General features: G+C 48.9%; 1 protein-coding gene across 1 annotated transcript; it reads right to left on the bottom strand.

Moving 5' to 3' along the window:
• Nucleotides 1-8,952: 8,952 nt before the first annotated feature.
• ARHGDIA (Rho GDP dissociation inhibitor alpha) lies at nt 8,953-26,228 on the bottom strand. The gene is made up of 6 exons (XM_074970582.1): nt 26,091-26,228; nt 13,882-14,092; nt 13,260-13,343; nt 11,996-12,072; nt 11,745-11,808; nt 8,953-10,786 (listed from the first exon to the last, which is right to left on the bottom strand). The coding sequence occupies exons 2-6, from the start codon at nt 14,069-14,071 to the stop codon at nt 10,587-10,589; spliced, it is 615 nt and encodes a 204-aa protein (XP_074826683.1). The 5' UTR covers nt 14,072-14,092; nt 26,091-26,228; the 3' UTR covers nt 8,953-10,586.
• Nucleotides 26,229-26,846: the final 618 nt, after the last annotated feature.

The following is a 26,846-nucleotide window of genomic DNA, read 5'->3' as shown; positions in this document are numbered from 1 at the left end:
TACAAACAGCCCTTGGTTTCATACCAAAGTGAGCCCTAACAGCTAGCCTTGATTGTTTCGAGCTTCCACTTGCTTTAGTGCACGTAGCTGCAGACTTGCTACTGTCCCTGTTCTTCAGCTGGAGACAGGCATGACCTGGGTCAATTGGCAGCCTTGGTCCTGAGGGCGAGACGACTCCCTGCCACCCCCAGGCCCAGCACGCTTAAAGGGGAAGGGAAGTTAAGTCAAAAACAAATCAACACTTATGGTGCCAAGCATCAACCTCTTCAGCAACTGCATGTTCTTAGGCCCAGGAGCTTTGCACTCCTGTGTGCCTTGCTCATGCCTTCACTCCAGCCACAGACCCTTCTCGCATCTCAAATCACGATACATCTGACAAGGCCATTGCCTTATTTGTTTAAAGGCCCTGGTACATTACAGCACTTTGGAAATCATCAGTGGAGTATAGACAGAGCCAGGAATTAAATTGTACGAAATTCCTTAATCCCAGCAAACATTACAGAACCCAAATGAAGTTAGTGCAGCTATGAAACCCCCTGGCACTCCCTTGCAGCAAATCTCACAGGAGTCAGAGAAGGTGCTTTTAATTATAGACCAGAATCAATCATGCAAAACCACAGTGCAAAGCAACATGCACACAAGCCCCACTGCACTCCCTGCCTGCCTATTGCTATGTCAGGTACTCAGCAGGAAGTCTGCACACATGGCTTATAGTTCAGAGCAGTGTGTTATACACTGAGCCAATCTGCGGAAGAACCTACATCCCACCTGGAAGCCCCTCTATGACAACTAGCTACAAGGCAGAGCTGCCATCTCTGCACACATGGACCCCAGGAGACGTAATGGAGGGGCAGTTCCTAGTCTGCACCCCCATCCCTTCCTGGTTCAGTTTCTGCAGGTGTCCTCACTGCAGCTTCATACTCAGGTCATGCATTCAGGGGCCCAGCTGGTGGAGAGTTTGAGGTTTTGAGATTATATTAACACCCCAGTCCCACAGTTTTCAGAGTAACAGCCGTGTTAGTCTGTATTCGCAAAAAGAAAAGGAGTACTTGTGGCACCTTAGAGACTAACCAATTTATTTGAGCATAAGCTTTCGTAAGCTACAGCTCACTTCATCGGATGCATTCAGTGGAAAATGCATTGGTCCTGCTTTGAGCAGGGGGTTGGACTAGATGACCTCCTGAGGTCCCTTCCAACCCTGATATTCTATGATTCTATGAAATTACAGTGAAGAGATTTATATACACACAGAACATGAAAAATGGGTGTTATCATACACACTGTAAGGAGAGTGATCACTTAAGATGAGCTATTACCAGCAGGGGGGAAGAAAACCTTTTGTAGTGATAGAGAGGAGAGGAGAGGAGAGGAAAATAGTTTTACTTTGCGTAATGACACATCCATTCCCAGTCTCTATTCAAGCCTAAGTCCCACAGTGTGATGAGAGGAGCCTCTGCTTGAGTGAGTGTGATATCTCCCTTCCATTGCACTGGCTGGATCCAGAGAATATGGCCAGTCCACACAGGGTCACTGGAGCAGCTATTGCAACAGCTCCAGGGCCAAGCCCTGCTGAGTGGCTGCTAAGCAACTAAACCACTTTCTTACTATCTAACTTTCTTCCCACTTCTTCCTTGCTGAGGCCCTGTCCCACCAGCCCTGATTCAAAGACTTTCACAGATGATTAGGCTGTTACTCTATGGATAATTAAATTACTTCCACAGGTAGCTTGGGGAGCTGCTGTGCATTAGAAAGCTTGGAATCAGGTGTGAGCTCAGCACTCCTCATTCTGACCTGCCTGGCATCAGGGAAAGGGCCCTGTAGAGTCTTTAAATGCAGAGAGAGAGAGAGAGAGTCAGACAAATGGAGCAATGTGATAAGCTTCTTGGGGTAGGAAGCTTTGGTGGAATCCAGCCTCCACTGACTTTAAGGGGAGTTTTGCCAGATTTCCACCCTTGTCTTTATCCTCATCAGCAAAGCACCTAGCACCCTGCCACCACTCCCTGGCTAACACAGCGTGTGTGTCTGCTCAGGCACAGGGTAATGTTTAAAGCAGCTGTGAGGAGAATTAATACCTTTGTACATCCAAACCTGTCTGGGCTCCAAGATGCAGAACAGTGGTTAGGAGCTATGGGCCAGGCCCTGAGAAAAACTCGCTTTTCCCCAGAGAGAGTAGTGGCTCTTCCTTGGGTCCTGCTAGACCTCAGGAAGCTGCACTTTAGTGCAGACAGGGACAGACACTGACTGAACCAGGATTATGCCCCATGGAAAAGTCCTCACTGGGCACAAGAATAGGCTGAAGCCTCTTGTGAGAGTCAGGCGGGCTCAGGCAGAAGCAAGGTATGTGGATTTTCCTGTTGCCAAAGGACTGCTGAGGTGTGGGGCAATGTGTCAGCCTCACTCTTGAAAACCAAGTGCAGCTGCTACTGCTTTAGCTGAGTCAGCCGAATTAGCTTCTTTTGAGCAGCCGAAGAGGAAATCTACAAGCAAGCATTACTGGTTCTGCGGGCTGGAAACAGCGTAGAGCATATGGGAAAGGCCCTGCTGTAAGGGCACACTCGCTGCCCACCCCAGGAGCTTAGTTTACCACAGCTAACGGGTTTAGGACTTCAATAAAAAGCATGTGAACGGGATAGAGCAGAGCTGAGGGTTTGTGCTGTGCCTAGCACAGGAAGGGTGCTGGCAGAAACCAGTGAGAATGGTACAGCTGGAGAGAGAGAGGTTGAGAGGCCCCATGACCCAGCTAGGGGCAACCACCTCTCTCACTACACTGGGGGGCAGCAGAACCCTAAGGCACCTCATAAAGAAACAGTGAGGATCAATTAGGCCCTTGAAGAGCATCCTCACCACCAGCTAGGGTGCACATCGGGCTAAGCACAGCCAAGGAAGCTCTCACAGGACAAAGTCCTCTCTTCACCCATGGACAGCAGAGTCCATTCAGATCGTGTGTCTATGAGCTGCCCTCTCCATCTGACTCAGCCACTGGCTCTGACCCAGTCCACGGGAGATCAAACCAGCAACACTAGGAGCAGAGAAACCCCTCTTGCTTTATACACCAAAACTGGAGTGCATTTACTAGGACCGGTTCAACAGAGGCAGGTCTCCGAGCTAGAGACTGAGGAGCCAGGCACCAGCCTTTCACAACTAGCCCAGCCACAAGACCACCAATTACGAAGGGAGCATAATGCTTCCAGGCTGATTTGTATGGTGCTTTGCTGAACCATCCATATGTTGTGCCTTTCCCTGGTCCTGTTGGCATCTTCTTCTCACTCACCTCCTCAGGCGTCTGAAAAAGGGCAAGTTTCCCACCTCTGTGCCATTCAGTATCACACATGCTCTAGTCAGTCCCAATCTTTCCAGTGGCTCCAGGCTGCTAATCAGTAGAGTCAGCCATCTCTGGCCTCCCCCGCTAAAGTTGCAACCACTATCTAATGCAATATCCTCAGGGAGGGTATGTCATCAAATTTATTGGGCAGCATTTGCAGTATTTTTCCATCCCATGCCTTATCCAGCCTCATGCTTTGTTTGCTATCTTTGACTATGCTGCATGGTGAGCTAAAGTTTCTAGAGTTAATTTAGAATTCAGCAATGGATTGGAGTAATTCACACTATTTGTCCAAAGAGCATCACCTTACATTTGTCAACATAGAATTTCATCTCCCTTCATGTGGCCCACATACCTAGCTTAGTTTAGTCCCTCTAGGATTCATCACGGCCGTTTAAGGACACTCCAGATTTCTCTCACCCCAGCCTTATCCAGAATAGAAGACTCAGGACAGGTCAGTGTCAATAGCTAAGCAAAGGCCACGAACGTGCTGCCCTCCCTATGAGACACATGGTCGCTCTCCAAAGGACCTGGTGCTTTTCCCACTAAGCACGAAGGACAGTGATCTCAAGCACTGGTTGCAAACCAGGGTTCTTCCACCACCAGCCTAAACACAAGGAGGAGACTTAGCTTCTGTCTGTGCTCTGCCACTGAACACAGACTGGTCAGTTTGAATCTGAGTATTTTCACTTGGGGAGGGGGAGAGAAACAAGCCACAAGAACTTTCCAGTCTGGAAGGGAACCATCCCACCCTAAGCAGACTGTCCACTACAGCAGTGGCTCTCAATCTTTCCAGACTACTGTACCCCTTTCAGAAGTCTGATTTGTCTTGCGTACTCCAAAGTTTCACCTCACTTCAGAACTACTTGCTTACAAAATCAGACAAAAGTGCCACAGCACACTATTACTGAAAAATTGCTTGCTTTCTCCTTTTTACAATTATAAATCTCAATTGGAATATAAATATTGTACTTACATTTCAGTGCATAGTATATAGCACAGCACAAACAAGTCATTGTCTGTATGAAATTTTAGTTTGTACTGACTTCACTAGTGTTTTTTTACGTAGCCTGCTGTAAAACTAGGCAAATATCTAGATGAGTTGATGTACCCCCTGGAAGACCTCTGAGTACCCCTGGCTGAGAACCACTGTGCTAGAGGGAACAGATCTGCTGCTCAAGATGTTGCATGTGCTGTGGGGAACTGTGGTGCTCCCACTCAAGACTTCTGGCATCAGCTCTCCATCCATTTTCAGCCAGCTGTGAAACCAAGTGACTGACCAGAACAAGCCACAAGAGGAAAGGCAAGTCTTAATTTAGTCTTAAGTGGCACAAAAGATCTGGTCCAAGAGGTGAATATAGCTGAACCACTTGGTAATAGTGAGCACAATATAATTAAATTTAACATCCCTGTGGTGGGGAAAACACCACAGCAGCCCACCACGGTAAGATTTAATTTCAGAAAGGGGAACTACAGAAAAATGAGGAAGTGAGTTAAACAGAAATTAAAAGATACAGTGCCAAAAGTGAAATCCCTGCAAGCAGCATGGAAACTTTTTAAAGACACCATAATAGAGGCTCAACTTAAATGTATACCTCAAATTATAAAACATAGTAAGAACCAAAAAAGTGCCACCGTTGCTAAATGACAAAGTAAAAGAAGCAGGGAGAGGCAAAAAGGCATCCTTTAAAGTGGAAGTTAAATCCTAGTGAGGAAAATAGGAGCATAAACTCTGGCAGGTGAAATGTAAAAATATAATTAGGAAGGCCAAAAAAGAATTTGAAAAACAGATAGCCAAAGACTCCAACAGCAAAACAAATTTTAAGTACATCAGAAGCAGGAAGACTGTTAAACAACTAATGGAGCCACTGGACAAACGAGATGCTAAAGGAGCACTCGAGGACAATAAGCCCATTGCGGAGAAGCGAAATGAATTCTTTGTATGGTCTTCATGGGCTGAGGATGTGAGGGAGATTCCCAAACCTGAGCCGTTCTTTTTTGGTGACAGATCTGAGGAACTGTCCCAGATTGAGGTGTCATTGGAGGAGGTTTTGGAACAAACTGATAAACTAAACAGCAATAAGTCACCAGGACCAGATGGTATCACCCAAGAGTTCTGAAGGAACTCAAATGTGAAGTTGCAGAACTACTAACTGTAGTCTGTAACCTATCATTTAAATCATGCCACATGATTCTAGAGGATAGCTAATGTGATGCCAATTTTTTTAAAAAGGTTCCAGAGGTGATCCCAGCAATTATAGGCCGGTAAGCCTAACTTCAGTACCAGGCAAACTGGTTGAAACAGAATTATGAGAAATATAGATGAACATGATTTGTTGGGGGAAGAGTCAACATGGTTTTGTAAAGGGAAATCATGCCTCACCGATCTACCAGAATTCTTTGAGGGGGGGTCAACAAACATGTGGACAAGGGGATAGTGTTTATAGTGTACTTAGGATTTTCAGAAAGTCTTTGACAAGGTCCCTCACCAAAGGCTCTTAAGCAAAGTAAGCAGTCATGGGATAAGAGGGAAGGTCCTCTCATGGATCAGTAACTGGATAAAAGATAGGAAACAAAGGGTAGAAATAAATGGTCAGTTTTCAGAATGGAGAGAGGTAAATAGTGGTGTCCTCCAGGAATCTGTACTTGGCCCAGTAGTATTCAATATATTCATAAATGATCTGGAAAAAGGGATAAACAGCGAGGTGGCAAAATTTTCAGATCATACAAAACTACTCAAGATAGTTAAGTCCAAAGCAAACTGTGAAGAGCTACAAAGAGATCTCACAAAACTGGGTGACTGGGCAACAAACTAGCAGATGAAATTCAATGTTGATAAATGCAAAGTAATGCACATATAAAATGATGGGGTCTAAATTAGCTGTTAACACTCAAGATCTTGGAGTCACTGTGGATAGTTCTCTGAAAACATCCACTCAATGTGCAGTGGCAGTCAAAAAAGCTAACAATGTTGGGAATCATTAAGAAAGGGAAAGATAAGACAGAAAATATATTGCTCTATGTAAATCCATGGTACATCTTGAATACTGTATTCGGATCTGGTTGCCCCATCTCAAAAAAGGTATGTTGGAATTGGAAAAGATACAGAAAAGGGCAACAAAAATGATGAGGGGTATGGAACAGCGTCTATAGGAGGAAAGATTAAAAAGACGGGAACTTTTCAGCTTGGAAAAGAGGAGACTAAGGGGGGATATGATTGAGGTCTATAAAATCATGATGGATATGGAGAAAGTAAAGAAGGAAGTGTTATTTACTCATAACACAAGAACTAGGGGTCACCAAATTAAACTAACAAGCAACAGGGTTTAAAACAGAAGGAAGTATTTCTTCACACAACGCACAGTCAACCTGTGGAACTCCTTGCCAAAGGAGGTTGTGAAGGCCAAGACTATAACAGGGTTCAAAAAAGAACTAGATAAATTCATGGGGGAAGGTCCATCAATGGCTATTGGCCAGGATGGGCAGGGATGCTGTCCCTAGCCTTGTTTGCCAGAAGCTGGGAATGGATGACAGGGGACGGATCACTTGATGATTGCCTGTTCTGTTCATTCCCTCTGAAGCACCTGGCATTGGCCACTGTCAACAGACAGGATACTGGGCTGGATGGACCTTTGTTCTGACCCCGTGTGGCCATTCTTATGTTCAGAGAAAAGGGCACCTAGCAGCTCACCTTCATCAATGGAGGAAGTCAGTGGCAGAGCTGGGACTAGAATGCAGGGATCCTGAATGCCAACTCAGTGTCATAGGCACTCCACAATGCCGACCGGCTTCTACAACCCAGCACCTCAACAGACCTACCCTGCTCCCAGGAGCTGGTTCTCTCCCCCTTGCATGTTCTAACCCCCCATCCCACACCTTCAGCCTACTGACCTGCCGAGGCTGCCACTCCAGCAGATACCCACTCACCCCTAGCTTGTGGCAGGGGCTGCAGTTTTGCTTTCCAGAGGCTGAGCAGACAGGGGGGTGAGGTCATATCTTTTAGTGGACCCATTTCTGTTGGAGAGAGAAGCATTTGAGCTTACATAGATCTCTTCTTCAGGCCCGCAACTGTTCCTTCAGAGGGACTGAGCAATTATTCAACTGCACCATGGCTCATTGTGATGCAAACAGCCTAACCAGCAGACACCCGTATTACACTGGTATGCACATTCAGCCGCAGTTTGAAAAGCCAGGCTCCTGGGAGACTGGGATCTTCTCTGCATAGAAATCACATGCCCACATGGGCTCAGACCAACATCCAGCAGCAGACTGAGGGACCCACTTACTCAGGTTCAAAATGGTCAGGGAAGACTTAGGCCACTCGCTCCTTGGGCCAGCAGCAGTCCTGAGCCAGGGGAGGAAGAACCTTGCTTTCTAGCACCACCTGGTGGCTGTCTAGTGAGCAGCAGGACACTAAGATTGAATCAGACAGGATTTCACCCTACCACCAACTGCCTCCAGGGAGTTAGTTCTTTAAGGACCACTATGGGTGGGTTTATTGCACTGGTGCTGGCCACTGTAACTGACTGGATACTGGCCATCCCCCTCTCCAGGCCAATTTCAGTTCTGCAGTAACCCTCTGCACTAGTGACAGATTCAGTCAGGGCTCACTACCCAATAGGGAAGGCACCTCATCCAGCAAGACCAGGAAGCAGCCTGGGTGAGCAGGGGAAACTAGGACAGCCAGAGCAATAGAGCTGGACCTGCACCCCAGCTTGCCACACAGTAAGAGCTCATGTAGACATGTCCTAGGGCAGCACTTAAGACAGAAAAGGGGGTGGCTCTGTCACAGGTAAGTTAATTTCCCCTGCAGCTTCCCCCCATCACAATCTGCTTCTCTGCAAAAAATCTTTTGACTAAGATCGCTGTGCTGCTCCACGAACCCCAACCCACTCCCATCGCATCGTTCCAAGCTCCTGGTCCTCACCTTCAAGGTGCTGTGCACTTAACTCTGCCTACAGTCAGTACGTTTCCTCTGGCCTCCCAGGTACACCCACAACCAGATTCCTTAATGCCTCCCACTAGCTCCCTTCTTCACTATTCTTTGCTGCGATGCACTTTGCTCTGACACTTGCATCTGGCTCTTCGATATCTAATTCCTCGGGGCACAGGCTTCCTCCCCTTGGTTGCCTGGAAAGCACCATGTATGAACATAGTCCCATTTTAACACATTTCCCCCCCCCCCCCCACTGCTGCCTCTTAGTGGAGGCCACAGGAAAGGCAGGAGCTGATTGCAAGGGGCAGGTTTTCTTTACATACAAACCTTTGCAATAGCAGTGAAGGGGACAGTGTTAAGGGAGAAGCTGCATCTGATGAAGTGAGCTGTAGCTCACGAAAGCTTACGCTCAAATAAATTGGTTAGTCTCTAAGGTGCCACAAGTACTCCTTTTCTTTTTGCGAACACAGACTAACACGGCTACTACTCTGAAAACAGTCCTAGGGAAGCACCTTCCCAATCTTTGTTCCCACCACCTCCAAAGATCACTGCAGGGAAAAGCCCTTCCCAGCACCTGCTGGTGTACAAGGAATTAGTGAATTTGGGATCCTAGTGATGTCCCCCTCTTACAGGCCACTTACCTTCTGGAGATCTGGAAGAAGAGTAAGAGGATTCAAAGGGACAGCGCGCATGATCAGTTTGAAGATTTTATTTAACGGTCATAAAAGGGGAAGCAGATGATGATTCCAAATCTGTTAATCTGGGTCTAAGATTTACAGACAAAATGCACCAAATCAAATTAACAAAAATCTCTCTAAAGGGCAGGGGGAGGGGGAGAGGAAGAGTTGGTGCAGGAGACGTAGCTACAGGAAAACCACACACATTTGGTCCCAGTTCTGGTACAACATCAGTGTTATCAAAGCAACCAGAGAAGATGGCTGCAGAGCTGGAACATGCTTGTCCAGTAGCTGGAGGGTCCTGGAGAGTTCCTGCCCCCCAACTACTGGGCCAGTGTGGGTGTTAGGGATGCCAGGCTGCAGTGCTGTGAGGATGCAAGGGGAAGAGGGACTGCTCTGGGGACATGGAGTCTACTTGTCAAGGCAATAAATACTGACAGGCCAGGCACGAGATTTCAAAGGCAGAACTGATACATAAGGCATTAACTGCTCTTGAATATTTGTCCATTGCAAGCTCTTTGTTCTGACCAGGTTGTGAAAGCAGCTGCAGAACTGAACGGATTTATCCCCCAGCCGAAAACCAAACCAAGAGAAGGGGCAGGAGCTGCCCTGGCATTTCAGTGCTTTACAGCCAAAAATGGCTCCAATGAAATAATTCGGAGGTGACAGCAGCACTCATGACTCCCAGACCCACCGCAGTAAAGATGCTGGGGCAGACACAGGAAGGCACTGGGCTGTTGAGAGATCTACACTAACAGGGCCAACACCTCCATAGCAGAAAGTGGGAGAGTTCTGCCAGTATAGCTTTCTCTGGACCTCCCCAGGGATGGCTCTGTGTGGGCTGGGAGCAGCACAGGATGCCACAAGCCCTTCTCCTCTCAGGCCAGCAGGCTCAGGAGAATGGGCCAGCAGCAAAGTTAGTTGTGACTCGTTTCTAATGAGCCAATTCAATGAGACTGACTGAGGTGAGAGGGCGGCATGCTAACAAACCCATGGGGTGGGAGCTAACAAGATCAGGGCCCCTTCCTAGAGAATGTATGTTACACACATTAAGGCATCATGGTTACAGGAAACAGCCACAAATGAAGCTGCCAGCCAGTGTTCAAGACACTGGCTGGAGGGGAGGGGCAGGCCACAGACATGATTTTAGCCTACAGAAGGGTTCAGCAGCTGCCTGGCATCACGATTTCTCAGCCATCCAAAATGAGGCACCACCCCATGAGCAGGAGCACTAGGAAAAGCCCCCTTTGTGTGGGAAGCAGCTTGCAGAGTCCCTCTCCTTCAGCACCTGCCTCTGGTTTATTCCAATGAAGAAAGGTCAGATGCAGCAATGGGACAAGACTCTGATCAGGGCCCTGGGGAGGGCAGGAAGCTCTCCCACTTCTGTGCATGGTGGAGAGGCCTGGGGACAGATGCCCCTGAGGCAGGCAGCTGGAGGTCAGATGCAGACAGCATGGTTTGGTCAGCTCCATTCAGTGATTCTCTGGGGGGAGGGAAGGGGAAGGGTTACTGAGCTGAGCGCTCTTCTATTTGACTTAAAAAATGGGAAGGGAAGGTGGGGTTCCAATGTCAGCACTTTGGTACAGGGTGGGATTTCTACTGTAGCCACTGCCTGGCTAACTCTCTCTCTGGGGATTGGCCTCTGGAAGGGCTACTCCTTCCACTCCTTCTTGATGGTCAGGTTCCACTCCCAGGACAGATGGTCAGTCTTATCATCATCTGTGAATTTGGATTTGATGGTGTAGTTGCCCCGGGCCAGCATACCCTTGGGGGCTTCCTCCATGGGGGTCAGGAACTCATACTCCTCTGCTCGGGGCCCATAGCTCCCAACCATGTAGTCAGTCTTGTCAACTGGAAGGAGACAGGGGTGGGGTGGAAAAGAATGAGCCGCCAGAGCTGGTGCTGAGGCTGAAGAGCATGAACAGATTCTAGCCCCTCCCGACTGCCGTGCCATCTCTCCACAGAAGGCACACAGCTGGGCTCAGAGCTAGGAAATTCAGCCACTTGATGCTAGCTCTGAGCCCCTTCCACCTGGGGACGGACACCTGCCCACCCCATGCCGCAGGCCAACCAACAGGAGGGGAAGAAGCTGCTGTTCATTCAGCACTAAGTTTTGCTTCACTCAAGGCCGATAGGCTCAAATGCAGCCGGAGCCACTGACATCAGCCAGGCCCTTGTACTGCTGCAGAGCCTGAAGGAGGTTTCCCACCCCCAGTGCTGAGCCAAAGGTGCACATGAGGAGGCCTTCTAGAGCAGTGGTTTTCAACCGCGGGGGGCCCACAAACCCTTGCAGGGGGGCTGCAGAGCCCCATGGCTGAAACTCGGTGCTCTGAGCCCCTGCACACAGCCCCTAGCTACCCCGTCCCTGCACCCTGAGCGGTGTTCAGACTTTTGAACTGAGTCCCCCCCCTTTGGTTGCGTTCCCCAACAGCCCAGACAGGCTAGGTGGCCTCCTGAGTGAGTCATGGGGTGGAGGTGGCACTTCCTCCCTGGACCCTGCTGTGCAGAGCTGGCTCGAGCCCTGCCAGGCCTTGCGCCCACCTCCCAAATAGAAATAAAACTATGCCTATGCCCAAGGGCCCCCCCCAAGCCTGGAGCCCCGTGCTCCCCTGCACTCCCCACCAGGGCCTGGTGTTTTTGTAGCACGTTGAAGGGGGCCTCAGCAAGGAAAAGGTTGAGACCCCCTGCTCTGAAGTAAAGAGTCTCCTCCCACCGTGCCAGAGCCAGCTGGCACATGCATCTCACTGTAGTTGGGCTGGCTGGGAGACCCCCCTTGCAAAGCAATGTCTGGAACAATGGAAGCACTTACTTTTCACTCCTTTCCTGAACGTGTGTTGAATGTACTTCAGCCCCGACACGATCTCCTTGTTCACCTGCAGAGATAAACAAGGCCTCACAGCAGAGCGGCCACAGCCCTCCCCATATCCAGGGCAGGGCAGGGCAGGGGCCTGTCTCCCAATGCATTCCTTGGGATTGGTGATCTCCCTCTTTTGGGATGTCTGGTTGCTGTACGCCCAGAGTATACAGACAGGCTTGGGCCAGTGACTCAAAAGTTCTTACCCGGAAGGAGATTTTTATCCGATACTCCACAGCCTCCTTCAGCACAAACGACTGCTTCTTGTAGCTTTCCAGATCACCTATAGAGAAGGGAGAAGTTGCTCAGACTCCCTAGGGACTGTGCTGTGGGATGCATTTGGGGTGGGCCCTGTACCAGAGACTGGAGCTATTGGAATATAAAGTGCGAGGCTGGGAAGTGTCCCTTCCTATATGTCGGGTCCTCCCTCGCCCCAGCTCCTGCATTAACTCCTTTGGTTTCCACAGAAGAGTGCACAAAGCCCAATGCGGGAAGAGAGTCCCAGACACACTCTCCTCCCAACAAGGAAGAGAAATGTGATTTACTCATGGGTGTCCCTGTTTAGAGACCTCGCCACCTCGCACCCACCCATGCTGGAAGCTACCACCATTTCTAAGTTAGTCCATGCAAGCCCTAAGGAATCCATCTATCCACACCAGAGGATATGGCTCAATTTCAGAATGACTAGCTCTCTTAAGGAGACTCAACACCAAGCGCCTCTTCCCAGAATCAGCAGGAAGAAACGTGATCCTCAAATGGAGTTCCTGGAGACCTTGCTTGACTAAAAATCAGGTATCCCAGTGGGACCCCCGGGCCCATTATCAGGATTCCAGCCTCATGCCACTAGAGGAGGCTGGTGCAACATTCCTCATGGATTAGAGCCCAGAGAAGCCTTTCATTCAATAGCTTATTTTGGGGCAGTATTTTTAGAAGAGTTCTGGCAACAGTAACTTGTTGTGGAGCAATTTGGAATACTTCATTTAGCGTAGGGCTCGGTCCTGCCCCCCCATGGCCTGAGCTGAGTTTGGTAGGAGGAATGAGGAGTTATGGCAGGATTAGGTCTGTGGGTTTCCTATCTTTAGGAAAGCAGTGAGCCAGCGCTTGCCAAGTGGCTCCTGGGCTCCTCCAGCTGGTAGCATCTAAGTAGCGCTTCCAGGACTGAATGTGCACAACCAACAGGAGTCCAAAAGGTACTGTGCTGGGGCCCTTCGCACTGCAGTTCAGGTACAGGAAGCAGAGAGGCTGCAGTACTGACCACCAGGCTGGAAGCCCTAAACTCACAGGAGCCTGGCCCCCTGCAAGTTATGTTTGGAAATACACATTTCAGAGGTCACTTCCACCTCTGGGCTCCAGGCCAGAATGGACAGTGGCCCTAGCCCGGCCCCCACCAGGGCTCCTGATTGTCTGCACTGAGCTAGCCAAGGCCTGTCCCCCTCGGAAGGCAGACCGCAGTGCCCATCTCCTGCTTACCTGTCAGGTCCAGGTCCAGAGGCCCAGGGGCAGTGGCACAGACCAGTGTCAGTTTGGTCACGACCACATTAGGAGTGCTGGGGTCTAAGACGAAGAAGAGGCTGTTAGACAACTCCTAAAAGTGCTAATGACATCCCCACCCCAAGGCCCAGCCCATCTACATCCTTCTCTCTCCCTTCACTCAGTTCCTGGAAACGCAAAGGAGTAGGTAAGAACTAGAAAGAATGGGCCTGCCTGGAGCAGAGATCCAGGGTTCCCCTTGTTTTATACTCAGGGCAGAAAGAGGTCTCAATCTTCCATTCAGAAGGAACATCCCAGAAGATATCGACTCTCGAGCTTTATTCAAAGGACCAATGACTGACTTAAGCTAGCCAGGTAAAAACTGGCAGACCAGACAGCTAGCCGTGCTCATATTGGAGGGTTACTCCCAACTGATCATTTGCATCCTCGAGTTAAAGCTGGGCTTTCAGCAGCATGTATGAAGAGATCTGGGAGGAGGGTAGGAGAGTTCTTAGTGTCTGCCTGAAGCAGTTAAAGGTGTAGAGAAGGGGTCTTGGCTATTGTAGCTGTTTAATGTCTGCACAGATAGAACCACATGCTCCGAGATGACACCAGGACTCACCAGTAGCTACGTTCACAGAACCCAGCAGAGCCTCCTTGTATTTGCGCAGGCTCTCATCATCCTTGTCCAGCTCCTGGATCTCTTGGATGCTTTTCTGGGCAGGTGGTTTGTAGTTGACAGAGTGTTCATCTTCCTCGTTTTCTGCTGCAATCTGGGCCAGCTGCTCTGTGGTCGGCTCCTGCTCTGCCATCTTTACACACGTGAGTTACACCTAGGAGGGGAGAATGGGAAATGGGATCAGTGGCCTGATGCAGCTGTTTCCCGCACTGCTGAGAAGTCCTGCAGGGCTCCTCAATAGACACCTCATTCCTTCCTTGGCCAAAGCAGGGTTCCCCACAAATAGTTGGCCAGTAACTCCAGCTTTCGGAGGGGTCAGTTCAATGCACCCTTGTTCCCAAATGCCTGTGGGAGGTCTTGGTAGTTGTCTCAGGGGAATGAACTGGGTAGGACATTCCCAGAACACCTACTTCTCTGCAGTGTGTGCCCTCTTACAAGTGCCCGAGTCAGAGTTTGGCAAGCAGGTGCAGAATCTTTGGTTAACCCATGGACTCCCAACTGCACCAGGGGGTGGGGAGACTTCAGTCTCTGCATTTTGTTTGTCAAATTGCCAGGACAACAGATAACTTTTCGAGAACTGTGATTAGATAAACCCTCTGCACACAAGAACAGCTGAGTGGAGAAACCCAAAGAGTAGATCTGGGGCCTTTGTTACAGTCTGCTTCCCTACAGCACTCAAGTCTATCTAAGAAGAGATGTTCGCTCCATTGTTGGCCCAAGTCCCAGAGGCCTCAGCAATGATCAACAGGCCTGTGGCTCAAAATGCAACTGGATCAGTCTGTTTTAAAAGGGGCACTGTCTGTCCCCAAATTGCTGGGAAAAGGCACCTGCCTTGGCTGATCTCACACTCAGTCCTTTCCAAAGGTCTGAGCCAAGGCAAGGCCAATGAAAAGCAGCAGCTATCTGATAAATAGCATTTGTACTAACTTAGCTCAACGGTGCAAGTCTCCAGCCACTTTCTGAACAGGCAATAGGTAGTGGTGTGTGGAGTAGCCATCGTTAAGGGTGAAGCTCCATTCTCATTATAAAAGCCATTCTCCACTCCTACCCCACAATCCCCCTCTCAAGCCTCACAGGCCACATCATCCAAGGCGAGGTTTTCCCTCAGAAAAATATCGGAAGATTTTAAAGTCAATGGTGAAGACTTTGAAAACCCATGACTGTTTGAAGCTTCCCTGTAGTGGGCTCCCCAACTGCAAACACTCCAGAAGTATCACCCTTTACAAACAAGCAGTGAAGGGATCCAGCCATTTCCCCAGCCTTTAGCCGGTTCTACACTTAGATCGGCCTCGCTACATTATTCAGGCTGTGAAAAATGCTGTTCCCTGTGCAGTGTGGTTAAGATCAACCTCACCCTCAGTGTAGACTCAGCCAGGCCAGCCTAGCCACCACCTCTTGGAGAGGCTGGTTAAATATATCAGTGGAAAAACCCCTTCTGTCAATGTAGGAAGTGTCTATATTACAGGACAACTGCAGCATCATAGCTGTACTGCGGTGGTGTAGACATACCCTAAATCCTTCATTACTCCCATTCACCATTTTGCCTCCTAAAATTTTGCATATATAGATGCAGAGGTCAAAACAGATAAGACAATTATAAAAACCTGTTCACTATTCAAGGGAGCCATTTCCAATATACTGCATCACGTATACTACAAGAATACTCCATACTCAATACAGTTAAATACAAACTTGTAAGGACCATATACACCTACCACACCTCTACACAGATACCCAATGGTTGGTGCTTGAAGCTAGACAAATTCAAGTGAGAAACAAAGCACAATTTAAAAGTGAAGGAATTAGCCACTGGGAAAACTCAGCTAGAGATGAACAGGATTCTTACTCATTCGAAGTCTTAAAATCAGTATTATTTTATTTTATTTTTTGAAAGATATGCTATAGCTCAAACAAGTTCTGGGCTTGATGCAGAAGTTACTGGGTGAGATTTTCTGGCCTATGTCAGGCTAGATCATCATAATGGTCCCTTCGGATCTTAAAAATCTATGAACCTTCTAATCAGCACGTTTCATAACCAAAGATCAATTATTTCATTTCTACTCCCCCAACAGATCAGCCTAAGGAAAAAGCTCCCAGAACTCAGACATGACACACCCTGGGATTATATATCAATTAGTTTCTTCTACTACACATCTTATACATGCGAGTGACAACAGCATATATTGCATTCTAGAAAGAGATACGTCAAGGTCAGGTATAGAGTGAGTCAGGTGGAGAGTGGGGACCTGGCTGGACCTGTTCATTTCCAGACTCCTTTGGGAGGAGGTTTTAGTAAAGGAATCATAGAATATCAGGGTTGGAAGGGACCTCAGGAGGTCATCTAGTCCAACCCCCTGCTCAAAGCAGGACCAATGGAAGCGTGTGGGGGTGCTAGATGGACTCCAGCGAAACATTCAACCAGGACTTTTATGCAAGTCTTGTTTGGAAATGAGACTGAGGGACCAGTTGTGCTCCATTTTGTGATGTTCTCCACAACCTCTCTGATACACGAGAGAAACAGCCCTAGCGGGACCATCAAAATAGACAAGAGAAAATTCTAGCTGCCAGGGCTCTTGGGTCCAAGTATGGCTGTTCACGTAGCCTGCAAATCAACCAAGGAGACTAGAAACCCAAGCATGGCACAAGCACAGAATCTCCACCTGGGAAGAGAGCTGTGCATTTCTGATGAGCTGGCCAAAGCTCCCAGGAACTAGCTTTTTGGGGTGGCAGTTTCAGTGTGCTCTCAGACAGCACATTAGGGTGCTCACACAACACATACAGACTTGAGGTAGAGATTTTCTGCCTACTCTGGCTAGCCACAGGAAAGCATGAATCAAGCATGGAGCAGCTTCCTCTACTGAGGATGGAGTTGCTTAGCTAGCATCTTGACAGGGTGGCTGTGATGCATTTGGTATTGAGAAAAGCTTCAGGATCACACCACAAGGCAAGGAGAGAACAGCCAAAGCATTCAGGATTATTCTTACACAGGTTTTCTAACCCAGGGATGGATGGGAAGCAGGTGGCTCTTGGGGGTGAACAAGGAAACTTTCCATGGCCAGTTTGCACTTGATATTCCACAATTGGCAGCACTGACCCAGCCTCTGGGCAGATGCTTCTGCTGCCACTGCACCATTGTAGAGGGCCTCTTCAGACTAGATGATCTACTGGTCCCTTCTGGCCTTAATCTATGAATTCAGTGGGAAGATATCTTATCTCTGGTATATCACATTTCACCTGTTACCCCAGTACTGAGCCCAATAATATGTTTGGCTGACGCATCTTTTAGAAAGGCATCCATCTAAATCTGGATTTGAAGACCAGAGATGAAATCCACCACTTCCATTGGTTAACGTTCCAATAGTTAATCAACCTCACTGTTAAAAAACTGCCTTATTTCTAGTTTGTCTGGCTTCAGTTTCCAGCAATCGATTCTTGTTCTGCCTTTCTCTGCTAGATTAAAGAGACCTTTAGTAGCTGGTATTTTCTCTCCATCAAGATATTTACACACACCACACCTTTCTGGATAAACTAAGCAGATTGGTCTCACTCTAAGGCATTTTCTCCACCCCTCACATTTTTTGTGGCTTCTTTCTGCACCCTCTCCAGTTTTTCAACATCCTTTTAAAAAATGTTGACTCCAGAATCGTACACACTACAATCAGTCTGAGGTAAAAACCACCCCCTCATTCCGACTCACTACTCCTGATTTAGACAACCCAGGGTTACATTAGCTCTTTGCCGCAGCATCACACTGGGAACTTGTCCACTCTGACTCCTAAATCCTTTTCAGAGTCAGTGCTTTCCAAGATACAGTACCAAATTTTATAGGTATGACCTACATTTTTTATTCTAGATGTCACACCTTTTACTTGGTGTATCAATGAACTTTCTTTGAAGGGGCCCAGCTTATCAAGTGATCCAGATCAGTGGCTCTCAACTTTTCAGACTACTGCACCCCTTTCACAAGTCTGATTTGTCTTACGTACCCCCAAGTTTCACCTCACTTAAGAACTACCTGCTTACAAAATCAGTCAAAAATACAAAAGTGTCATAGCCCACTACTACTGAAAAATTGCTTCCTTCATTTTTACCATAGAATTATAAATCAATTGGAACAAATACTGTACTTACATTTCAGTGTATAATAGAGCAGTAAAAACAACTCATTGTACGAAATTGTAGTGTGCGCTGACTTCACTAGGGCTTTTTATGTAGCCTGTTGTAAAACTAGGCAACTGTCTAGATGAGTTTAGTACCCCCTGGAAGACCTGTGCGTACCCCCGGTTGAGAACTACGGATCTAAATCACTCTGTAGGACTGCCCTTTCCCCATTTACCACTCCACCACAAGTTTATCAGCAATGATTTTATACTTACTTCTGGATTGAAGAGCATCAGACCTAGAACTGATCCCTGCTGAACTCCACAAGAAATACACTCACTTAATGATTCCCCTCTAACAACTACTTCATGATCTCTCAGTTAGCTAGTTAATTTAACATGTGCTTCGCTCATGCTGTTTAGTTCTAACACTTTACAAAAGCCTATTACATCTACATAGTTACCTTTATCAACCAACCTTTTGCTTCATCAACAACTAAATCAGGTTTGACAAGAGCTATTCACAAGAGACTAGGGAGAGGCAGAGTCTCCCAATAGCTGCCACTGAGATGCACTGCAGAGGGAGAGTCTCCTGTTTTTCCTTGGTGGATGATGCAGCCATTTGCTCCCAAACTCCAAATATTCCCCTCACGCCAGAGGAAGGGAAGCCTCCACACAGCAGGCCAGCACAGTGCTAGAATGCAGCTCCACCCAGTCCTCCACTCAGCTCCGGAAGCTGGCTTGGCTCTGCACGGGTGTGTCCACAGGCTTCGGACATTACTGAAGAGCTGCTGCCGCCGCCGCCACAACCAGCTGCAATCTTGCATTGGTCAGAGCAGGAAATCAGTTCAACAGGCCTCTGTCTGCACCCAAGCATGGGGCTGTCTCCCATTTGCTCAACCCCCAACAAAGCAGCTGGGGTGTCTTGTGTTTTCCCCTCCCCTAGCAGCACCTAGTCTCCATCAGCACCATCTTCCCAAGCATCCAGGCCTCCCAGCCCCCAAAATAGACACATTTTGAATGAGCATCCTGCCTCAAGGGGGACAGAGGAGCTGTTCTGCTAACCATCACCTGCTGTTGCCCTCATTATAGCATTAGACCCATTGGCATGGATGGATGGGGACACCAGAGTGCCTGGATGAACCTGGATACTTTAAGGACCATTGCAGTCCTCCATTAGCCACACAGGAACCAGCCCTTTCCCTTCCCCTCACACTGATAAACTAGAGAATTTCTAAGGCCATGAAAAGCTGCTGCAGACAACAGGTGGGAAAAGCAAACCCCCGCCCGCCAGTCACCTGGGAGGTCAGGGCTGTTACACCCAGCAGCTCAGGATAGGGCTCATCTCTCCTCAGAAGAAATGGACTACGCTAAAAAGCACATGCCTGAGGTCACAATTCCTCAGCTGCTTCTTCAGGAAAGGCACCAAGCCAGAAAGGAAGGAGGCTTCCGGGCACACAAAGCTTTTCCCAAGGCCCTTGACCTCTTCCTTTGGGTTGCAGGGAGAAGCCATTTACCACAGTTCAGGGTTAGTAGGATAGAGGGGGCCTTAGAGTAACTGGCACTTTGCTGTTCATTTCTGGGTGAGATTGCTAGGCAAACCAAAATCAAGGCATCAATTGTAACTGAACTTCCCAGAGACACCCTACGGCCTGTGCTCACAAGTCCCATACCATCAGGAGCACAGGCCTAACATCTTTAGCAGGCACAGGACCTCCTGCAGAAGAGGCAGCGGGTCCCCTCCCCCATCCCCCCAATTCCTTCTTCTAAGGACTAGAGCTCCATTTAACCAATAAAATGACTAAGGTCCTGATGTGATAATTGATAGTGTGCGACAGATCACAGGTCAAACCTCAGGCATTATTGCAGCGAAACTCCCTTCTCAGGCACCTTCAGATCCTAGCTGCTTAGGAAATGCTCACTGTTAGAACCTTCTGTCCTACAGCTGCTGTAATGCATCTACAACGTGACCGTTGCCTTACATGGACTGTCATTTTCTTCCTGGTCTTAGAATCCTTTCCATACTCCTGGTCACTGCCATTGTCCTGAACGCCGGATTCCCTCCCGCCAGCCTAGCATCTCATCTCTGATCACCTTCCTTCGGACTCCCCCAAGTTGCAATTTTCAACTGCAAGTTCAAACCAGGCAGATATTTAACTACAGACAGATCACCATTTACCATGATGTCACCTAACAAGAGTCTACAGTACTGAAGAACCTCAAGCCAGTTCTGGAAGGACCTTCCAGGGTCTCTCACCAAACTTGATCTGTAACAGAGCTAAAGAGCCTCCAGGCTCCTGAGAGATTCCGATTATCTAGAACAGGGTAGCACGTGCCTGTTGCTGGCTAAAGCCACTTCTGAGTGGGAAGAGAACTCCTAGACTCTACTACTTCTGGAAGAGTCAGGCTCTAGACTGTCTTGCTCCAAGCAATGATGCAGCTGCAGAAGACTTCAGATGCACCTCATGCTAACCAGAACTTTGGAGATCACAAAAGATGAACCAATGCTTGTGAGAAACTGGAGCAGGCTGAATCACTCTTCTAGCAGATTTCAGAGCGGTAGCCGTGTTAGTCTGTATCAGCAAAACCAACGAGGAGTCCTTGTGGCACCTCAGAGACTAAAATTTATTTGGGCATAAGCTTTCCTGATGAAGGGGGTTCTAGCCCACAAAAGCTTATGCCCACATAAATGTGCTAGTATCTAAGGTGCCAGCTCGTTTTTTCTTCCTAGCAGAGGGAACTCTTACTGTCTTTATCCCTCTATCCAAGAGCCCTGCTGTTTCAAAACTTATAAACTGTTAGTTCCTCCAGGGTTAAGCAGGCAGGACATGAGCACTAGAAAGAGACCCAGGCTCCTAAGAAACTGCAACCTGGCTACAGTTACAGCCTGATTAATGATGTGGCAACCAAGGAGCTAGCAGTATTGCAAGGGAGGACATCAGTCCCTGCTACCCAAGAACTTTGCTGGTGAGAAGACATGCCACAATTTCTGCCTTTTACATGAACAATCCCTAGAACAGAGACCTCTACAGAGCAGACCTCTACACGCTCTACATTAGAAGTTCTGTGGCCCCATCCCTGCTCAAAGCCCTTAGACACTACTGGAATACAAATAAATAATAACTGAGTTTGACAGAAGGTTCCTTCAAGCGAGATACAATTCTGGCTGGCCTGTGGGTAAATGTGTTATGCTCAGTGAGGGAGACTGGGGGTCAGAAGTGAGTTTGGGCTCATCACCATGGTAACCCATGGTGGCAGCAACATGGATGGGTGCGTCACCTGGCAAAGAGTAAATAAGGACTCACTAATCACACCAGCAGGTAGGTTGACAGGACATTTCACATGAATTGCTCCCAAGACCATACCCACAAGAATTCAGAAGAAAAAGAAAGTTAGAGCCTGATCATCCCACAGGGAAAGCCCCTCTTATGCCCTGGCACAAAGTTACTGCAGAATTCCAACTGTCAGGATTCCCACCTTATCTGGGGGCTTTGAGTCCACCCACTGCCCAGTCATCAGGAATAATGAAAGGACTCCACAAGTGCCCTCCATCCTCTCAGGCACGCTGCAGTTTGGATCCAAGTGTCCAAGAAGCTTCTGACTGCCAGAAGTTGGACTGGACGACAGGTTTGGATCACTCAATAAGTTGCCTTGTTCTCTTTAGTCCCAGATGCTTCAGAGGGAGTAGCCACTGTTGGAAGACAGGATACTAAGCTAGACGGACCATTGGTCTGACCCAATATGGCCATTCTTATGATCTCTTTGCAGATGACCCAATTTGGGGCTGCAGTAAGTACACTCGATAATGCTCAGCAAGTGGGGAGCGGTCAGTCAGTCACGTCAAGACCGTTAGCACTCAATGGCAGAGGACTCCAATTAGCTGTGCTCCCCGTTAAAAGCTCTTGTAGTCCTGTACTGAGTAGAGGTAACAGTCTGAATTCTGAGCATGCTGCAGTCTGGTTAGTGACACCAGTTAATGCACAAGCTTTTCATCATGAGCCACAGCTGCACATATTGACAAGAATAAAAGCAAAAAGTTTGGAGAGTCTTTGCTTATTTCCCTACTGGAAACATTACAATGCCACCCCACAGTGTGGTGCAACTGATGATGATGGAGTCTCATGTCGACATAAGGGGATTCTACAAACCCTATAAGTGAATGATCTAAGCAAGGTCAAACCAATGAAAAACCCACAAACCTGGTTACGCGTGGAACAGACAAGATTGTCCATGACCATTGCAGCCTCTTTTATATTTGCTGTGCGCTGTTCACATTTTTCACATAAAATGTTAACACACCTTGCATCAAATGGTTAACAGCAACATGACAAATCTGCTACCACCTTGCTCTGTCATGGGCTGTTACTTCCCAACTGATGGGGTCAACCTGATACGCTTTCAAGTCCGACTTTAGTGGGTCTTTACACTGTTTGTACTGGCCACCATGAGAACAGATGCCTTGCATTATTTGACCATAAAACATGGTCTTGGGTACTCATGAGTTGGCCATACAAGTGAGATTCCCAAACCAAAGCAGCTAAGTTTCAATGAGCATGCTTTGAATGCCTGACATTCAAAAAATGATTAAGGATTTTGATACTGGGAATTTTGTCACACCAGTCGACCCTGCAAATGGAACAAATGCGGCACCCATGGGACTGATCAAGTTTCCTAAGGTAGCAGCAACATGTTGCCAATCTCTCTCAACCATGTAAACCTGTTGCAAGTGCGACTGCCCAATAGGCAGCTTACTGCTTATTTTGATGCCCCTATTGTTCCATAGGTGGTACAACTAGTACAGGGCTAGAATAACTGGGGTGCTGAATATTAGGACTGAGGTGCACTGCAAGAACTCTGGGAAACATAGGACTGACACAGCAGAGCATTCTGGACTATAATTGCAGTTTAGGCCAGAATATACATGCTTCAGGTTGCTGGGTTGTGTGGGAGCCACAAGGCTGTATTAGTAGGGTGTGCTGCAGGTGAAGCTTGAGAAACAGCAACAGAACTGTGTAGGGAATGCTTACACTGCACTTCCTATAGCATGCTAAGCGAGCTCAGCACTACTGCAGTTTCATATACTTAGTTTGAAAAAAGGGAAGCTGCCATTTTCAGAGCTGTTAGGAAAGAGGCTGGGAAACTATGGAAGAGATCATAGAATATCAGGGTTGGAAGGGACCTCAGGAGGTCAACTAGTCCAACCCCCTGCTCAAAGCAGGACCAATCCCCAACTAAACCATCCCAGCCAGGGCTTTGTCAAGCCTGACCTTAAAAACTTCTAAGGACGGAGATTCCACCACCTCCCTAGGTAACGCATTCCAGTGCTTCACCACCCTACTAGTGAAAAAGTGTTTCCTAATATCCAACTAAACCTCCCCCACTGCAACTTGAGACCATTACTCCTCGTTCTGTCATCTGCTACCACTGAGAACGGTCTAGATCCATCCTCTTTGGAACCTCCTTTCAGGTAGTTGAAAGCAGCTATCAAATCCCCCCTCGTTCTTCTCTTCCGTAGACTAAACAATCCCACTTCCCTCAGCCTCTCCTCATAAGTCATGTGTTCCAGACCCCTAATCATTATTGTTGCCCTTCGCTGGACTCTCTCCAATTTCTCCACATCTTTCTTGTAGTGTGGGGCCCAAAGCTGGACACAGTACTCCAGATGAGGCCTCACCAATGTCGAATAGAGGGGAACGATCACGTCCCTCGATCTGCTGGCAATGCTCCTACTTATACATCCCAAAATGCCATTGGCCTTCTTGGCAACAACGGCACACTGTTGACTCATATCCAGTTTCTCGTCCACTGTAACCCCCAGGTCCTTTTCTGCAGAACTGCTGCCTAGCCATTCGGTCCCTAGTCTGTAGCGGTGCATGGGATTCTTCCATCCTAAGTGCAGGACTCTGCACTTGTCCTCGTTGAACCTCATCAAATTAGAGGATTGGGCCACAAGAAATCTGTCTAGGGCCCTCTATATCCTATCCCTACCCTCCAGCGTATCTACCTCTCCTCCCAGTTTAGTGTCATCTGCAAACTTGCAGAGGGTGCAATCCACACCATCCTCCAGATCATTTATGAAGATATTGAACAAAACCGGCCCTAGGACCGACCCTTGGGGCGCTCGACTTGATCATATCTAGTTGGCAGACGGTGAGACATTGATCACTACCCGTTGAGCCCGACAATCTAGCCAACTTTCTATCCACCTTATAGTCCATTCATCCAGCCCATAATTCTTTAACTTGCTGGCAAGAATACTGTGGGAGACCATGTCAAAAGTTTTGCTGAAGTCAAGGAACACCACATCCACTGCTTTCCCCTCATCCACAGAGCCAGTTATCTCGTCATAGAAGGCAATTAGATTAGTCAGGCATGACTTGCCCTTTGTGAATCCATGCTGACTGTTCCTGATCACTTTCCTCTCCTCTAAGTGCTTCAAAATGGATTCCTTGAGGACCTGCTCCATGATTTTTCCAGGGACTGAGGTGAGGCTGACTGGCCTGTAGTTCCCAGGATTCTCCTTCTTCCCGTTTTTAAAGATGGGCACTACATTAGCCTTTTTCCAGTCATCCGGGACTTCCCCCGATCACCCTCTCCCTCCCCCCACCTCCAACTTCTGATGGGGCTTTCACACGCTGGAAGCCGATACATCAGGTACCTTAACAACCAAACCGCATACTCTTCATGCATACCAGCTTTGAAATGCACTGTGTCTGGAATTGCAGAAGAAACGGCGGGACTTACTTTAACCATTCTAACAAGGCAGGAAGGCAACACAGGGAAACCACTTCCGGATTCCCCATCACCAGAGCAATCCAAAAGCAAGCAGTGAAAATACCCCATTTGAGAGAGGCTCGGAGAGCACTTCGCTGGTTGGGAAGTACAAGGATAGGAACATTCATTGCACTTATTAAATGATACTCAGAAAAGCAGGTTACCACTCAGATTCAACTCTGAACTTAAGAGCAGCAGCACACAGCAGTAATGAACCATCATAAAGCTGTTTCCCATATACAAATGCTCTGAGTCTAACACCTCAGCAGTCCAGAGACTTCCTCCCACTGAAGTCTAGCAACAAGTTTTAATTTGCTCCTCCCACATCATTGCACCAGTTTTTAAAAGACTCCACCATCAGGACTCTAAGGACTGTGCTGTGAAGTGGGTGAAATTCACTCATGTTGTACAGCCTCTCTCCACTCCAGGTACTAAAGATAAGCTATAACGGAAAAACACCTAGTTAGTGTCCTTTACAAAGTTTACAGTACATAAAAAGCCTGAAAAAAGTTCTGCAGTTCTTATATTAAGAATTCTGTTTGATATTCTCTCTCTGAATAGTCTGGATGACTGCAAAACTACATATGCCCTAAAAACAAACCTGATTAAGTAAGAAGAGAAACGGTTTTCCCTTTATTCTTAAATGGTATTTAATCCACAGCTAAGAAACAGCTGGAAGAAGAGATTAGTCAACAAGCCAACCCCTTCAAGGAAGGCTTTTGGATGCACCCACTTCATGACTCGGGGCTGTCAAAGAGATTTCCAGCAAAACAGCCAAGACGACTTTAGATTCCTGTTTTTTCAGGACAGCCAGAAAGGTTTTTTTGAGACGGCACAAGCCCGGGCGCCCCTCCCTTCCCACTCCCTTGGACGCTAGCCAGGACGCCAGCGAGAACAGATACCAGAAACCAGGAAGTGCCCTGTCCCCGAACTCCGGCGCACAGACGCCGCTACCGCGCCTGGCGCCGCCCCGCCCGCGCCTGGCTGTGGCCGCGATCCCGCAGGAGCCGGTGACGGGAGCGGCTCTGGGGCCTGCTGCCGGGCCCCGCCGCGCACGCACAGGCGGCCCCCGCGCGCCTCGCAGCCCGCGCGCAGCAGGCCGAGCACGTGCCACCGCCGGCCCCTGAGGGCGCGAGGCGCGGCGCCAGCGCGGCGGAGGGGACCGTGCGCCAGGCCCCAGGGGACTCCGGCCCGGGCCCGACAAAGGGCCCCCTCCGCCCCGGAGACCGAGAAGGGCCGCAGCTCGGGCGCGCCCCGCGCATCCCAGCCCCTCCCTACCCGGCCCGTTCGCCTCCTCGCGCTGCTGTGACAACGCTACCCAGATCCGCCCAGCCGCCTCCGCGCGCGCCCCCGCACTTCCGGGCCGTTGCCGTCACTTCCGGTTTTAAGAGGACGGAGCCTAGGGCCTCACTTCCGAGCAGGCCTCGCCGCGCTGATTGGCCGGAGGAGAGCGTGAGGGGCGCGCGACCGACACTATAAATGATAGAGTTCGGCCGCTGGATAGAGCGTCTCCTGAGGCTCCGTTACCCTCCTGGCTTGAGAGCGGGGGACTTCCGGCCTCTTAATTGTTAGCGGAAGCCCTGGGGCTGACGGGCGGGACCGGAAGCACCGAACCTGGACTTGAACCCCTGCGCTCTGACGTCACCGGGGCGGGGCGGGGCGGGAGTGTGGCTCGGGCTCGGGCTCGGGCGGCTGCTGAGCCCGCCCGCCCGCGGGCCGCCCCGTCACGCTGCGCTCGGGGGCCTGGGCTCCGTCCAGTGTAACCCCGGAGCCTCGTGCCAGCGGCCTGGGGTTCCCTCAGTGCCGCCCTCCCCGGTGCTCGGTGGCTTCCCATAGTCCCCTGGAGCGGGTGAAAGGGGATCCCAAAGCCCCTTTTCTGAGTAGGCAGCAGGGGGCGGTATTCCCCTGTGCCGGAACAGGGACGCTCCGGAATACCTGTGTCCCCTGCTGGAAACCTCAGGAGGCTCTGCTCAGTGGGGTGTTCCGCCTTTGCCAGCGTTATCTGCCTGGGGGATGCACTGAGCCGACCCCTTC

This window comes from Natator depressus, chromosome 14, assembly GCF_965152275.1.
Source record: "Natator depressus isolate rNatDep1 chromosome 14, rNatDep2.hap1, whole genome shotgun sequence".
Classification (NCBI taxonomy): domain Eukaryota; kingdom Metazoa; phylum Chordata; order Testudines; family Cheloniidae; genus Natator; species Natator depressus.
This window is presented reverse-complemented; position numbering and strand designations above follow the sequence as displayed.

Bases quoted from the DNA above. Each gene is read 5' to 3' on its own strand.
- ARHGDIA (XM_074970582.1), bottom strand. From the start codon at position 14,071: ATGGCAGAGCAGGAGCCGACCACAGAGCAGCTGGCCCAGATTGCAGCA. The intron at 13,344-13,881 runs GTGAGTCCTGGT...TCTTCGTCTTAG, and splicing joins TTCTGTGAACGTAGCTACTG to ACCCCAGCACTCCTAATGTG. The intron at 10,787-11,744 runs GTAAGTGCTTCC...GTCTCCTTCCAG, and splicing joins GTTCAGGAAAGGAGTGAAAA to TTGACAAGACTGACTACATG.